Source organism: Dromaius novaehollandiae, chromosome 10 (genome assembly GCF_036370855.1).
Source record: "Dromaius novaehollandiae isolate bDroNov1 chromosome 10, bDroNov1.hap1, whole genome shotgun sequence".
Taxonomy (NCBI): domain Eukaryota; kingdom Metazoa; phylum Chordata; class Aves; order Casuariiformes; family Dromaiidae; genus Dromaius; species Dromaius novaehollandiae.
The window spans coordinates 17918310-17933116 of NC_088107.1; the positions used below are offsets into that span (position 1 = coordinate 17918310).

General features: G+C 33.5%; 1 protein-coding gene across 4 annotated transcripts in view; it reads right to left on the bottom strand.

The window, feature by feature from the left end:
* The window catches only part of LRRC49 (leucine rich repeat containing 49), a 61352-nt gene that overhangs the window by 6316 nt on the left and 40229 nt on the right, over positions 1-14807 (bottom strand). For all 4 annotated transcript variants that reach the window (XM_064517466.1, XM_026113373.2, XM_064517467.1 and 1 more), the window contains 4 exons: positions 12085-12168; positions 6870-7021; positions 1738-1975; positions 357-542 (listed from right to left, as the gene is read on the bottom strand). In XM_064517466.1, the coding sequence (XP_064373536.1) occupies positions 357-542; positions 1738-1975; positions 6870-7021; positions 12085-12168 (660 nt within the window). The remainder of the gene's footprint in view (positions 1-356; positions 543-1737; positions 1976-6869; positions 7022-12084; positions 12169-14807) is intronic.

Consider the following 14807-nt stretch of genomic DNA (forward strand, 5'->3'; position numbering starts at 1 on the left):
AAATTTTTAAAGATGACATGCAGAAGTAATAATTAAAAAAAGTTCTCCTTTCAGGCATAGGTTTGGACCATCATTTACAATTGCAACATCTGAAACAATACAATTTATCTTTATAGCAACCGAGGCTCTTAACTTTGCTAATTGTAGTACAGTGCAGTTGTCAGGCTTAAGGAATGCACAGCAAAACAAATTATATGATGAAGTGTAGTTAGATTTTTTTTTTCTTTCATAAGATTGAAAGGACACTGACATGGCTCTGCTAATTTCATTAACAACTCATCTGTGTTAAAAAAAAAACAGAAAACAATGTTAGTTTTTAACACCAATAGTAACAAAGAAGCAACACTATGTCTTACCTCTATTCCATTTATCTTCTGTAGATTAAAGTGATTCAGTCTAAACAGAACATAATATTTCCACAAAGTGAAGCTGACAACTGGATTTCCCTGAGGATCAACAGTCAACTGTTCAATGCGATTCACCTGGGCTAATGCATTGAATTGCTGCAGTGCCACGAGATTTGTCTCCTTAAACTTCAGGTGCTTTAACAAAAAAAAAGTCAAAGCGCAATGAATTAAAGACAACAATAAGTCAACCGAGTAATTCCTATTCTGTGCTACTCCAATTATTTTCAAACTCAAATAGAAAGGCTTTAGGTATGACTAAAGAATTGGGCTCACCTGATCTGTACAATCTACAGGCAAAATACATCAGTGCATCAAGTAATTGGTGTATTACATATATTTAAAAACAGCAAAATTATAAGCCCTTTTAGCAATTTATAATTCCTTTAGCAACATCAATATTTCTAAATTACAAAAAGCAGTGATACTGCTTGAGCAAGGTTCATTTTAATTCTCACTCACACAGATAATTAAGTACAATACATATTTTTTTAATATACTGCTTTTCCAACCATAGCAGGCTGGCATCAAGTCACACCTGCCATTTCTTTGAATGGTGCCATACACTAGCATTCCCATGAGTATGGTATATTGGGCTCAACAGCAGCATTACTGCAAGAAGTGGAAGGAGGAAAAAGTGATGGTGAAGATAAACTTTTCCTGGGATTCTGCAATCCCCCACTGATGTATTTATCTCAAAGAAGCAATTTAGTTCTGTTAAGCCCAAAACCCTAAAAAGAAGCAGGGACTTGACCTGATTTAAAAATTAATTTATGCATGCTGTCACTATTTTATTATTTGCTTCAAAATTACTGATTTAAATGTCTGAGAAAGAACGTGCTTTAAGAGACTTGATTCACATTTCTTTGGTTCACCACAAACTCAAGAATTCCAAGAGTTGTACTGATTTAGCTAGCTATTCTCCCTGAACTTTCTCTTTTTCTCCTCTCACCTATTTGGACTGTGAACTCAAAACACAAATGGAGGTCTCTTGATACCGTGGATCCATAATAGTATTGTAGAATAATAATACTGTATTTCCACATCAGTTTTGCAACTTAAAAAACAAACAGCTAGGTGAAAGGAGTTGTATGAAATAATTACCGGTCTAAAAAGAAAACATTATACTGCTTCAGAATTTGAATTAAAGTCTAGATAAAAAAAGTATCAAATTAAAATGAGCAATATAGATAAAAACAAAGAAATATGTAAGTCACAAATGTATCTACATAGATGAATACTATCAAGAATGACTTGGCCAAATTAATATCCTAATGAAAAACATCAGATATCCTGTAGCTGTTCCTTCAGTGGAAATTTGAGGTCTTCTTACCACAAAATTAGGAAATTTGATCTTCAATTTTGTTAACACTTGAACAATTTCATCAAATTCTATGAACATAAAGGAGACTGTGACAACAGTTCCAGCTGTTTGAACACTCCAGTTTCGATCCAGGCACTCCAGCGCTCCAGAACCATACAAGTAAAGAGTATCTCCTTCCACTTCCACCAAGTGAGACTCTAGAACAGACAAGCCTTGTACTGCACTGCTCAATATTGTATCAAGAGACCTGCGAGGAGGAAATGAAAATGCAATAATACAGAAGAGATAATTTTGAGGTAGTAACTGAATAAAGTCATACTTCACTCACTAAAACCTGAATTGTCAAATATGATTGCAATTATCAATATTTGCTCATTTGCACTATCTAGTCTGGTTCAAAAACATTAAGGGTTGGAAAATTCTTCTTCTATCAAGTAATATTACAGATGTTCTGCTTCTTTGGCAGAGAAGCTCTGGGTGTATTTTGAGTGGGAGAGCCAAAAAGCATCACTCGTATTTAATAACCCACTTAAAAATTCTAACTCATAATGCCAACTAAACATTTTTTTTGTTTTAGATATCTAAAAACAAAGCTTTAGCTAATGTTTTTATTGAAGCAAATTCACCTTTGTATTCTGTTCTTTACATGTGACAGAAAGAAATTCCATAAAAGTTGTCACATTAATAAGTACTGTAGGATCCAGCTCTTTAAGGCCAAACAGTTGTTATTAAAACCAACCACGGATAATGCTATTTGCAGTGCTGAACAGTCATTTCCATTTATTCTTAGCAGTATCATTCTTTACTTAGAATCCATATATCGCATTTCATGACCAGTATTCATTTACTTAAAGATGAGAATAATTGTGAGTCTTGCTAAACTCACTTAATCCTTTGAAAGCATTAAGATATTTAGATATTTAATATAATGTGATTTTACCTATTCTCAAAATCTTTTTTTTAAGTTAAATAATAAATCCAGCTATTCTCAACTGTCATCTCTGCGCATCTTACTTCCCATGTGATACATTCAGCTGAGCAGAGTTGAGGTGCACACAGAATTCAAGATCACAGATTTAGAAAGTTGCATAATGTTGATTACTGTCTTGTTCTTTACTACCTTCCTAGTATTCTTTAGATATTTTGCTTTTTTGACTACTAGTGATTACTCAGCTTATGTTTTCTTGAAAATATCTGCCACAACTCTAGGATTTCACTCTTGACCTGAAACAGATATTTCAGAGGCCATCATTTCATATGTGAAGCTGTAATTATTTACCTACATTGAATTTCATCTGCCATATTATTGCCTGATCACTCATCTTGAGAAAGCCTTCTGAAATTATGCATTATGATAAAATATAATACTATACCCATGTCAATTTTAACCTAGCTAGTGGGGGTAAAACAGCAACACAGGCTTTAGGGTAACAAGCTGACATCATCATCTAAGGCTTCTCCCTTCTAACACATATTGACAGGTCTTCATTAATCTGTTTAAACTAATTTAAATCAACAATCAAGACTGCAAACACTTTCTTATTTCTCTATCAATCATGAAAAAGAAAAGTCTAAACTTTACACAAAGATAATTCCTACAACTTCATGGAAGAAGTCTTAAAGCGTGACTTCTCAAACAATGAGGATGAGTTCATTAACAGGTTAATCCTCAAGCTACTGTAGTTACAGTAATAAATTGAACTTTATTAAAGCAGAAATAATCCACAAAGCAATTTGGAGAGAAAATATAGGATTTTGGTTTAGCTTGCCCCATACATGAATGCTGAAAACAGAAGTAAATTTCAATTACTTCCAAGGAGTACAAGTAATTTTTGGTGATCACTGAGTCAGCTGTGGTCAAGAAACAGTGCGTACTTCTAAAATGCTGACTCAATACTTCGTTCCCTGTTTAGAACCTATAATGGAACACATAGACATTCCAAAAATGTGGTTTTGGAATTACAGTATTAACACTTTCTCAACAAAATACAGCCATATCTATGAAACTAGAGTAGCTTGAACAAGTGGGTCCTAATACTAACAGGCACTGCGCTGTTCTTCTAGAAAGACTGCTCAGAAGAACATTAGTGAATATGTTTCTTCAATATATTGAAAGTTAGCTAGAAAGAACAAACCGTATTCTCTCCTTTCTACATATCAGTTTCTTCCAACTTTTGCATGGAATACTAAGGCATAAGCAAAGTCTTCTCTTCATAGGTAACCAATTTTGGTCATCTTTCTTCAAAGAACTTTTATCTCCTTAAACATTTCCTAGTTTTCAACACGTAGAAGAGGATACTAGAAATAAGAACATTACTCTGTCTTCTGAAACAAGAGTCCTAGAATCCTTTCCCCTGTCCCCTTCAGCAGTGAGCGCTGTGAGTTATATACTAACAAGTTAACTGCCATTTTACTTTTGAGTACTGTCAGACTTCAAAGGAATCATATGCTTCCAGGTAACACGATAGTTTTAGAAGCAAACTTCTTGTTTGCTCTACGTCTGTTCATCACTCAGCTCCACCCTCAAACTTTCATCTCAATTAAAATTACATCCTCGTGTTAAGTAGTCTAGATAAAAGTAGGAGTCAATAAAAGGCAAAAAAAATTGGATTCCCCTGTAGACTCAAAGCAGCTTGGTGGCCTGTTTTATTAACTTGTTTCATTGGCTGTGTTACACTTGCACTAGAATCTTTCCACCCTTATAAGACACCTCATAAATGGAACATAACGGGCTCCCTTGGTAGCCTCACAGTGTAAGTTGTCATAAATATCTGAAGATATTTATATCTCTTGAGAATCACAGTGCATTGAAAACGGGCCACAGCATGTATTTCCCCAACAGTCTCCCATAGCAACATATTTTAAGAGGGTCTGTGACTTAAGTTTATATCACTTCTGAAATGCACTCTGAATTATTGTAAAAACAGTATCCACCAAGGATTAGAAAATGACATTTTTGTATTTCTTGGTGCTTTAAGTTTCTGTAGCTGAATTTATAATTTTCAAAATGTGATTCAGGATCACAGAGGTGGCATCTACATAATGTGCATATATAATGCCCATTCATATATACTTTAACCCAAAGAAGCTATTCTCTTCTGTGAACTAGCTTGTCTGATTTCCACCAATTTGAATTTTTCCCAAACTGATTTTTTTCATGCAAATACTCATTTTAAAATAGCAATATTTCCTTTTCTTTAAAGGAAGGTCTAAAAATTCCTAGAACAAGTGTGTGAGCATGCTTTTTTTTGTTGTTTTTTTAATTTGGAGGGGACGTATTTGTGAACAAGGCATACACAATTCTGTAAGATACAAAGCCTAAGTAAGGTAAAATTTACTGTGAATTTATTTTTACAAGGACATTTGTCAAAGAAAAAATTCTAAGATTTCTAATTTGGATGTATTGCTCCTCCAATAATTGTGTTTCATTGAAGTAGTGTAATGCATCCTGAACTGCACACAAGTTTACCTTCAGGCAACACTGAAGATAATGGAGATGCCTGCTTAAATAAGGGTAGAAGTGTAGAGAATATCAACACCTTTTCTCCAAAAATCTTCCCAGGCTTTCAATTTCCTTCTTTGGAGATCAAAAATATCATCCTTGAAATGTACATATCCCTTTACAATGCTTATTTGAATTGCTTTTTAAATAATTTTATATTGTAGTACATTGAGTTTGTTATGGGGGATGATTGCTAACACTGAATTAGACTTTTAGGGAGAAAAAGGTAGCAAGAAAGCAGCCACTCAGCATATACTTGGGGGAAAATTTTGAAAATAGAACAAAAAGGATTATAGCAATTTAAAAACGCAAAGGAAAAAGTCTTTTAAAAGATGCAGCACTTGAGTGGAGATTAAAAAAACAGATCCAGTCAATACAATGCTGAAACTGTTGAGATAGATGAGTTTTGGTTTTGAAATGGAGAAACTTCCTGCCTGTTCCTAATGCTTCCCATGTCTAACAGTCACGGCAGGAATTTGTACTTGCTATTGAATTTGTGCAGACTATCTTTTCAGGCTTTTGCCTGAGCAAGTCAGGTTGAAAGTGTACTGGTTTGGTTGTAGCGCAACCAAGGCAGACATTGTTCATTAAACTCTACATTTGGTTTTTAAATTACATGCAGTGTTAGATGGCAACCTTTTAGATGCATAAAAATAAATCACAAAGTATGTCACGTAAAAGTAATATACACAGAACATTGACTATACATAAACACATTACACTGTGTATTTTGATTCACCCTTTTTAAAAAAGTAACTGGATTATCATCTAGCTTGTGAAGTTTCTAATCTTGGAAAAGACCAAATGACAAAAATATGCTTTTAATAGAAACATAATACCAACCTTAAATTGGGTTGACTGTAGCATCTCTAAAGGTGGAATCTGAAAGTTCATTTAGCTTTCACTCAAACATATACATCTATTGATTTTAAATGTGAACTATATGCATACAGAAATATCAACAGATTTTCCTGATGCATAGTAAGACAAAAATTCTTAAGTATATTTCCATTTAGGCATTTAAGTCCTTAAAGAAATACCAATACTATTTTAAAACTTTCCTAGCTTCACTTAGAAAAGCAAGATAATCTTTTCTTTGCAGCCTTAAACCTAAGTTTGTTTTTTTGAATTAACAATACGAAAATTTTCTTAGGAATCATTAAGTGAGGAATAAATTCAAGTTGAAGTCAAAGAACTGCTATTTCTGAAAGAGCATAGGTTCAAAAACTGGCCCAATAAGAGAGAAGTTGCTGTTCAAAAGAGAACATCAATGTAATGCTCCCATGTCCTCCTCTGTTGTTTTTCTTTTCAAACTAAAGGTAACTTGACCTAAGTTGCCAAGGAAACAAGCAGGCTTAAGCACACTTAAGAACTTAGTATCTAACATTTCTTGTAAACATGAAATCCTCCTTTATTTAGCAAAATTACATGATAACTTAGCTTTCGCTTCTTTTGTCAATTAGTTTCTGCTGTATTACTTGTTACTAACGCCCAACAGATTTAACTGAGAAATAAGAGATGTTTTCAGGGTGAATTTAGATATACTACTTCTGATAATGAAATACAGTGAGATTCCAAGTTATTTCTTAACTTTGAGATACAAAACATGAACAGGAAGAAATATTTCCCAATAAAATACCTGCTTTCTTCAGGAAATACATATGCAGCACTGCCATTGATGTGACATGGTTCATTATCTTTATCTGGATTCAAAGAAGCCACAAGGGCTACTCGATTTTGCTGTATCTCCCACTGATGAGCAATATTACAAATCGTTAATCGTTTCTTTTCCTGAAAGGAGATATGAAAGTCATAATAGATTATGACAGTGCAGTATCAATACACTGGCTTGCTCCAAAAGAAATATATTGCTTAATCAAAACATTTTAAATATTTTCAACATTTTGATTTGAAGAAATAGCAGTACTAGTTAGCAGTTATGCATTGATTTCAATGCATTATTCTAGCATTATTTTGCATAACTGCCAGTGAACAATGATTTCACAAAATCCAGGATAAGAGAAACAAAAGTAGTACATAAATAAAACTACAACTGGTAGAAGCCCAAATTTAAACTGGTCAGCCTGGATAGCCATAGAAGTCTTGCTTTGACAACCTGGAGCCGGCTGTAATATTCCTCCCACAAAAGAGGGCAGAATGCTTGTGACAGGCTCCATGCTGCTAGTGATCTTAGCACCTAAGCTAACAGTTATGCAACCGCTATAGTCATAGCAGCAAATGCAACATAATTGAGTGGAGAAAAAGTTACCATCATAAGGAGTAAAAAAGTCTTAATTTTTTAAAAACAGAATACCTTTGTGATAGACACAAGGACTAGAACAGATCTAAGTTCAAACATTATTTTTAAATTCTAGACAGGTCCTTTAGTGAAAGTCTTTGAGAAGTCTGTTAAATACTTGTTCTTGCACAGTCATGCAAATCCTGTCAATCACCTACAAGTCTACCTTTTAATATATCCCATTTAGTATGCAATACATTCACCACAAGGTTTAACAACAAGGTGTTCTTGGACCAGCAGTTGAACTCTCTTCAAGTGAAAACTGTGCACAAAATAAATCATTCAAAGGGTAAATTAGCTCAGTTTCAGTTCATTTGTTTTTTCTGAACCAGATCTAATTGGCTGGGAGTTAGCTATCTCTGCATTACACTACTTCTTAATGAAACTCAGAGAAACAATAACTTAGAATTTCTAAGAGGAAAGTATTATAAGGAGCTTAGTGCAAAATATACTTACATCCACGGAACATGGACAACACAGAGCAACCACCAAAGCCAATGATTTCTCAGTTTGTAAATGCTGCACTTTAAATTCCTGCTGCTATAGAAATTTAGCCTTTGAGGCCCATAAAGAGCAACAAGCTCTTAAAGCTTCCCAGTCCCTAGGAAGTACAAAAAACTTGATATTCTAGGAATGTTTAAATTTCTCTAAAATACTTCGACACATCATCACTGCAAGCACAACAAAATATTCTTACTGATGTTTTAGAATAGAGAGAAAAGATGACGAATCTGAATTTGCCCTGTGTAGTGTAAACAGAACTTCATATGCAGCCTGTTTGTCACCAGTTTTATATGTGAACAGGGAAAGAGGTGAATATTCTACTTCAAAGCACTGAAATTTTGGATTGAAATAGTAAGAACTCATTGCAATGATCTCAAATGGAGTCTAAAAGGATCTTTGAGAAGTTAAATCACCATTAACAGTTATTTCCTTAAAGTGTATGCTAATCACCTTTAGCGATTTCTTACCAATATGTTACACCTGTTTAATCTCATCTGAAATATCATTACATTAGTTCCTATCTCCATTAGAATATTTTTAGGCTGATTCAGATGCAAATAAACAACACTATACTGATTAGGATTTAAAAGTCTGTACTTAATATCCCAAAGGCTAGAACGTTAATTTATTATAAAAATCCATGCTTACATTTCTGCTTAAGATAGACTGTATGGCTAGTTTTGTAAAATGGAGCTACCTATGTTTTCACATTGATTTATATCAATTTGGTAGCCACAGAAGAAAAATCAACATGAAACCCAATTTTTATTATAGCCTCTTCTTTCAAATAAAAGGAAAAAAATAAAAAGTGTATCTGACATGCCTATGGAGAAAAGTGGGGAACCAGAGTAAACCTAATTTTATGATTTGAAATTATTACTTTTTAGATATATTAAGCTTGACCTGCACTCACTATGCTCCTAGTCCTAATCTCTAAAATTAATCATCATGGGACTATTACCATTATATTTTTACATAATTCCCATCACAGCAAGTTCTGGACAGTACTGCAATGTAGTTCATTAAGAGCTTTCCTCACAGTATTCCATGTTGGAGATATGAGGTATAAAGCTCTACAAACAGTTCTTTGAAAAAGAGAAAATAGATGAACAATAAAAGCTAGCATTTGTTGATCTGTAACTGCTTATTTGTAAAGCCTGAGTATCTCCTTAAGATATTTGAATTAGTAACTGAAAAACAACTGCTTATGCTTCACGGTAAAACATTAACATTGACAAGCAAATTCCACATGCTGTAGCTATCGTACCCATTACAGAGAAAACACTAAGATCCATTTAAATTTCTGATAATACAGACATAAATCCACTACACTTTAAATGATGATAAAAATTATGTCCACAAAGATGTTGAACAATGACACTGAAAGTACAGCGAAGCTACTTGAATCGTACTTAAAATGTTTCTATTGTCTTTACTCCTTTTGGAATACATATTTATACCTACAAGAATGCTCTTTTAGCCAGCAAGAGCTTTCAAACTAGTATGAACATTTAAAATGCAACCTTTACCTGAGAGAACATCAGCTTGCTTGGTACAAATTTTCTTTGAGTCTCACAGTATCAGAAAATTTAGAAGTGTTTATTGTTTTTAAAATGTTCTTCAAGTTCTTCATTTTAAAAAGGAGCACAAAACTCTGCTGTGTCACACTCAATTTGCCAAAGGAGTTAGTGCATTTATCTGATTACATAACACTGAGTGCACGTATTTCAGAGATCAATGCCTCTACATCATAGAAAGTAGGGGAAGCTGAAATAGTCAGTTTTTCACCACATTTAGAAATTTTTATTTGTTCTGGAGGTTGGGGGTCTCATTACCTCACCTACTGCACAGCTCTACCATTTGCTAGCCCTTAATTGTGGGCTGCTGACTTCTAGGGAGCTTTCAGAAAATTTATTTTACAGAAGCAAATTTTAGGAAGTGGGAAGATTCTGCTAGCAATAATTATTTCTTGTTCTAGTTAATACTGAGTTCAGACACAACTGAAAAGGAACTTCAGACTTTCTCAGAGCAGTGGGTTTTAGCAGGAAAAAAAAGTCTGCAGAAAAGAGTTGAAGAAACTCCACTGTGAAGGCAGACAAATATCAGCAAAGGAAAAGAAGAAATGACAGTGCTGAAACTAACTTTTTCCAAACAGCACAGCAAAACAGCAATTCTTTGCAACTGAATGAGTGGTTTGGCATTTCATTTCCACTGCATATAGTTTAGGAAAGGTGTGAGGAAAGTGACAGCAACAAAAGTTGCAGAATATGATTCTCTAAATATTTCCTTCAGAATGGACTCTTTTTAAAATCATGTACATTGCCAATTATTTCACTAGACTTCAAATCTATTCACAGATTTGTTCCATTCAATTCAAATAAAGGTGCAAAACAGAAAAGAGCAGAATCCAAACACACAGGAAGAACAGAAAGAGATGCAAATTATCTTACTGAATCAAGCAAAAGATAGTGACATTTGTCTGTTATGCCACTTATCTATTTGAAGATAAGAAAGATACCTCCATTTAAGCATAAAACCTTCAATATCCTGTTGGAACCTGAGTAACAATGGCATTACACATTAAAAAAATATGACTTTTTCTTCTAGGGAAAATCTGCACCATCAATAAGTGTTAAGAAATCTAGGCCACCAAGACAAACAAATCCTCTATTATAAGGAAACATATCTCAAAGGTTAAGTACACCAAATAAAACTAAACACTTTCAATAAATACAAACTTCTTTCCAGTTCAGAGAGACAGCTTTTCAACAACATAAAATAATGCAATGTGTGAATACTATTTACTAATTTCCCATTTCTTTATATTACTAAGGACTGGCATCAAAACTTCATACCCAATTTTAAATACATCAGTATCTTATAAGGAAAAATACTGTTTAAAAAAAAAAAAAAAATCAAAAAATGACAGAATTATGACATGTTTGTAGTTATACAAATCCAAATTATTTCTTTGGTAAAACACAGAAGATAAAGATATACTTGGATGCAAATATATAGAAAATTAAAATAGACTTAGGCCGTGGACACGGAATATTTTTTTCCTTCCATATATTTGGTTCTTTTTCTGTAGTTTTTTTTTTTTTTAATATACTAGTAACATTCTGCTCATGTCTTTCTAATTTAGAGTTTTATACATTTGCTGCATTTCTCCTTACAGCTTCCCTCAACTACTTTCCCTCTAAACTCCCTTCATAAAATATGACTTTGCCTAGGCAACTTAATATGGATAAGTGAAAATATCTTTTTTCATTTTGATCATCCAGCTGAAAAAGCTTTCTGTAAACCCATTACTGGATGACAAAAGGTTTTATTTTAGAGCATTTTTAATGAAAGCAAAGATGATTTGGGAACAAAAAGCTATATTCAAAAACTAAGGGAATGCTGATGCACTTGCATCCTTGAACCTTGGTCTCCTATTTCCAGCACAGGCCATTTGGTCACACCAGTCTGTAAGAGTATTCTGGGTGCACCTCAGTCTTCCCTGTTAGAGCTATTCCACCTTGCGCACATAAACATTAACCAGACCAGAGTTCTGTCGCCTGGTAGATGCAGGTCCTTCTGAGAAAGACAACACCTGCAGTCTAGCTGCCGCTCTGATGACTACTTAAGTCATACTACAAGGAGGAACAGCTTCAACAGGAAAGAACAAAGGAAGAACTATTTCAGAACACCCTGTAAGGCAGCAGTTGGAGCACTCACCTGAAATGCAGGAGACCAAGTTCAAGGAATTTGAAATCACTGAAAAGTCCTTTACTCTTAGATTTACTTTATTTCTGGATTTGAGAAAGTCAAGTATGCCATTTATCACCAGTCCCATGTAATCAACTGCATTTTTGCTATAGTATAACTTCAATGGTTTAGGGAAGAGGGTTTCAGTCATGGAGTGCACTGTTTAAGCTGTAAAAAAAGTTTAAAGAAATAGAAGCATATAGGATATAGAAAAACTACAGAAAAAATATCAGGATATAGAATATTGCTGCAAACTAGTTTACAGTATATTTATCTAATTTCAACCAGTCATAGAAAATACCTTAAGCAAGGTCTGTTTATGGCTTTCACGCTTCCTTTCTTCCTCTTTCCTTGCCGCAACCGATGCCATGCGCCTTTCTTCTTCCTGGATGAAGAAATAAAAACAATATTATGAAAGTAGGAATGGACTAGGTTATAAAAATATCACTGATAAAGTATTAATATATTCCTTAATGTGAGTATTTGAAATAATTTTTTTTGAAAGATAATATACCTTTAGAACAGCATCAGTAAGAATACAACGGGATAGATAGGCTTTGGCACAAGCAATAGAAATTCACAGGGACTATGACACATACTTGGGCAAACTCAGACTAAAGATATATATTTTTTTTTACCCCAGCTACCAAGATCAATAGTTTTGAAATGTCTACTCATGCTCAAACTGTCTTGACTGCACACAACATATGCCCTGTAATGACTAGATTAGTGCAACAGTTATATTCATTTGGAGAATGAAAGTTAACAAATTGAAAGGAGAAACATTATTTAGGTCACATTAAAAACTGTTGCTTGCTTTTTTTAAAATCAGAAATATTTCTTAGTTTAATGCCCTTACTTATTATTAATTTTAGCATATACTAAGGATAGAGTTTAATGAAGGAAAAGAAAAAAGCCTTGGCAGACATGAGTTCTCTTCCCAGATCTAAGAAGGATTGTTCATGAGCTTCTGCAAACCACTTTCCTGAATCACAATTTCTCCATCTATTACAGAAGAGCAGTGTCACTTTCTCTGTCACTTTGAACACTAAATATTAAATGTAGTACAAAAATTAGGCATCATTATTTCAGCATTTTAAATAAAGCAAACCTCTGAAAGATTCAACATGAATTTAATTATTTTCCAGACACATCCTAAGGATGTCAACCTACTCCTTCCTGAGGAAGAAAAAAATCCAAACCCTCAAAAACAATCTCTACTCCTTTTTATGTCTACATAATAATAGAGTAGACAGAGGATAAAAATATATTCAAAATCCAAACTACCCTTAAAATAATTTTTAACAGTGAGAGAAAAATGTTTTCATTATCTAATTCTCCAAGTTTTGCTTCTGCATTTCTTTAGTTATTCTACAACTAATTGTCAACAACATACTTCGTCACATTACAATTTGTTGTTTGAAAAAAGGCAGGAAGAGGAAAATTTAGTAGTAGGGATTTTCCACTGTCCTGAAAACAGACACGAGTCTAAGAACTAAATAATCTGTATGTTGTGCCTCGAACAAGACATGAACATATAAAGAATATACAGGAGAAAATCTAATGGATGTAAAAATTTTGCTACTCAGACCTTCCAAGTGGTCTGGAGCACTGGATTCTTAAGGATTAAAAGGCATCACATACTATCACACCCCCGATCCCAATGCATCCATCTGATACATGTGTTAATTTCTTCCAACAATGAGGCCCATAAAAAAAATAAACAAAATTCTGGGGAAGAAAAAGGTTATTAATCTACATGTGAATAGCTTGTTCTATGTAAGTGGCTAATGCAATTCTTATTAACAGCAATGAGAACTCTGTTTTCATTAATGTGAGTAGGATCGAGATGCTTACTTGTTAAAGATAGGTAAACATTAGAAAAGTAAAAAGAAAACAACAGTAAAGGAACAAAACAAAACCATAAGATGTATCTGAAAATTTTAAAGCTTCCTCAAGAAATATAGATACCTACTCAGACTGAGATACTAAAGACAGAGGTATTTACAGATTAATATTCATATGGTCATTTGAAAAAGCACAAAGCATATGACAAGTATACCTATTCAAAGAGCATTTAAAATATAACAGTGCATTATATTCTTAGTATTTTTGTACCAGTTTTTGCATTTAATAGCTTTTTTTTAATATGAAAATACAAAGTGAGTAGGCTGAACTCCATTTATAAGTCTGAACCCTAATCCAAGAAGATTAATTTTTATAATTATGAACTATTTCCAGTGGCTTACTTTTCTCAATCAGTAACAGAACTTGAGAAGGAAACAGTATTTTCAAAGTTAACTATAATACACTAACAATATTTCTCATCAATATTACCTATTCATGTTCAAGAAGAGAGCCACTGATTCCTAAGTGAGTCATGTAGCGAAGATGTTTAATTCTCCTGGTACAGCAATACTGCAGTACAACCATATTAGGTTGAATGTTGCCTGTTCACATAAGTCTAAACATCCTCATAACACAGTATTTTTAGAACATGCATTTTCCAAGTAACAAAGAAATGTTCACTACAAAGTAAGAAGTCTAGAGTTCTTCCAACACAAATATTTGGGAAGCATACTTTAACTTGTTTTAATTCGATGCCGTTTGTGTGTTTCTATTAAAGTATCTTCCAAGAACATAAAACTTTTTGGTTTGCCTTAAAATAGAAAGCTCCTGTTCAAGATAATAGATCCTTGCCTTTTCACTTTCTAGAAATGTGTACGTTAAGTGCATTAACAAAAAAGAACAGAAAGCATCATCAACTAAGACAACATTGATATTTCATGTCATCTGTACAAAGAGCTTATTTTGTGTTTAGAGTATCATAAGAGCCCTTACTAAGCATGTGGATGAATGCTTACTGGAAGATGAAATAAGACAGGAAATTCATACCTAGAATTTCTGTCACATCTTTAGGTAAATCATTTCCAAAGTTTAAGAAGTTAAGTTTCCATAGCAAGGGCATTTGTTTACGTGTATACAGCCCACCTGAAGCCCAATGGCAAATCATGGAATTTGACA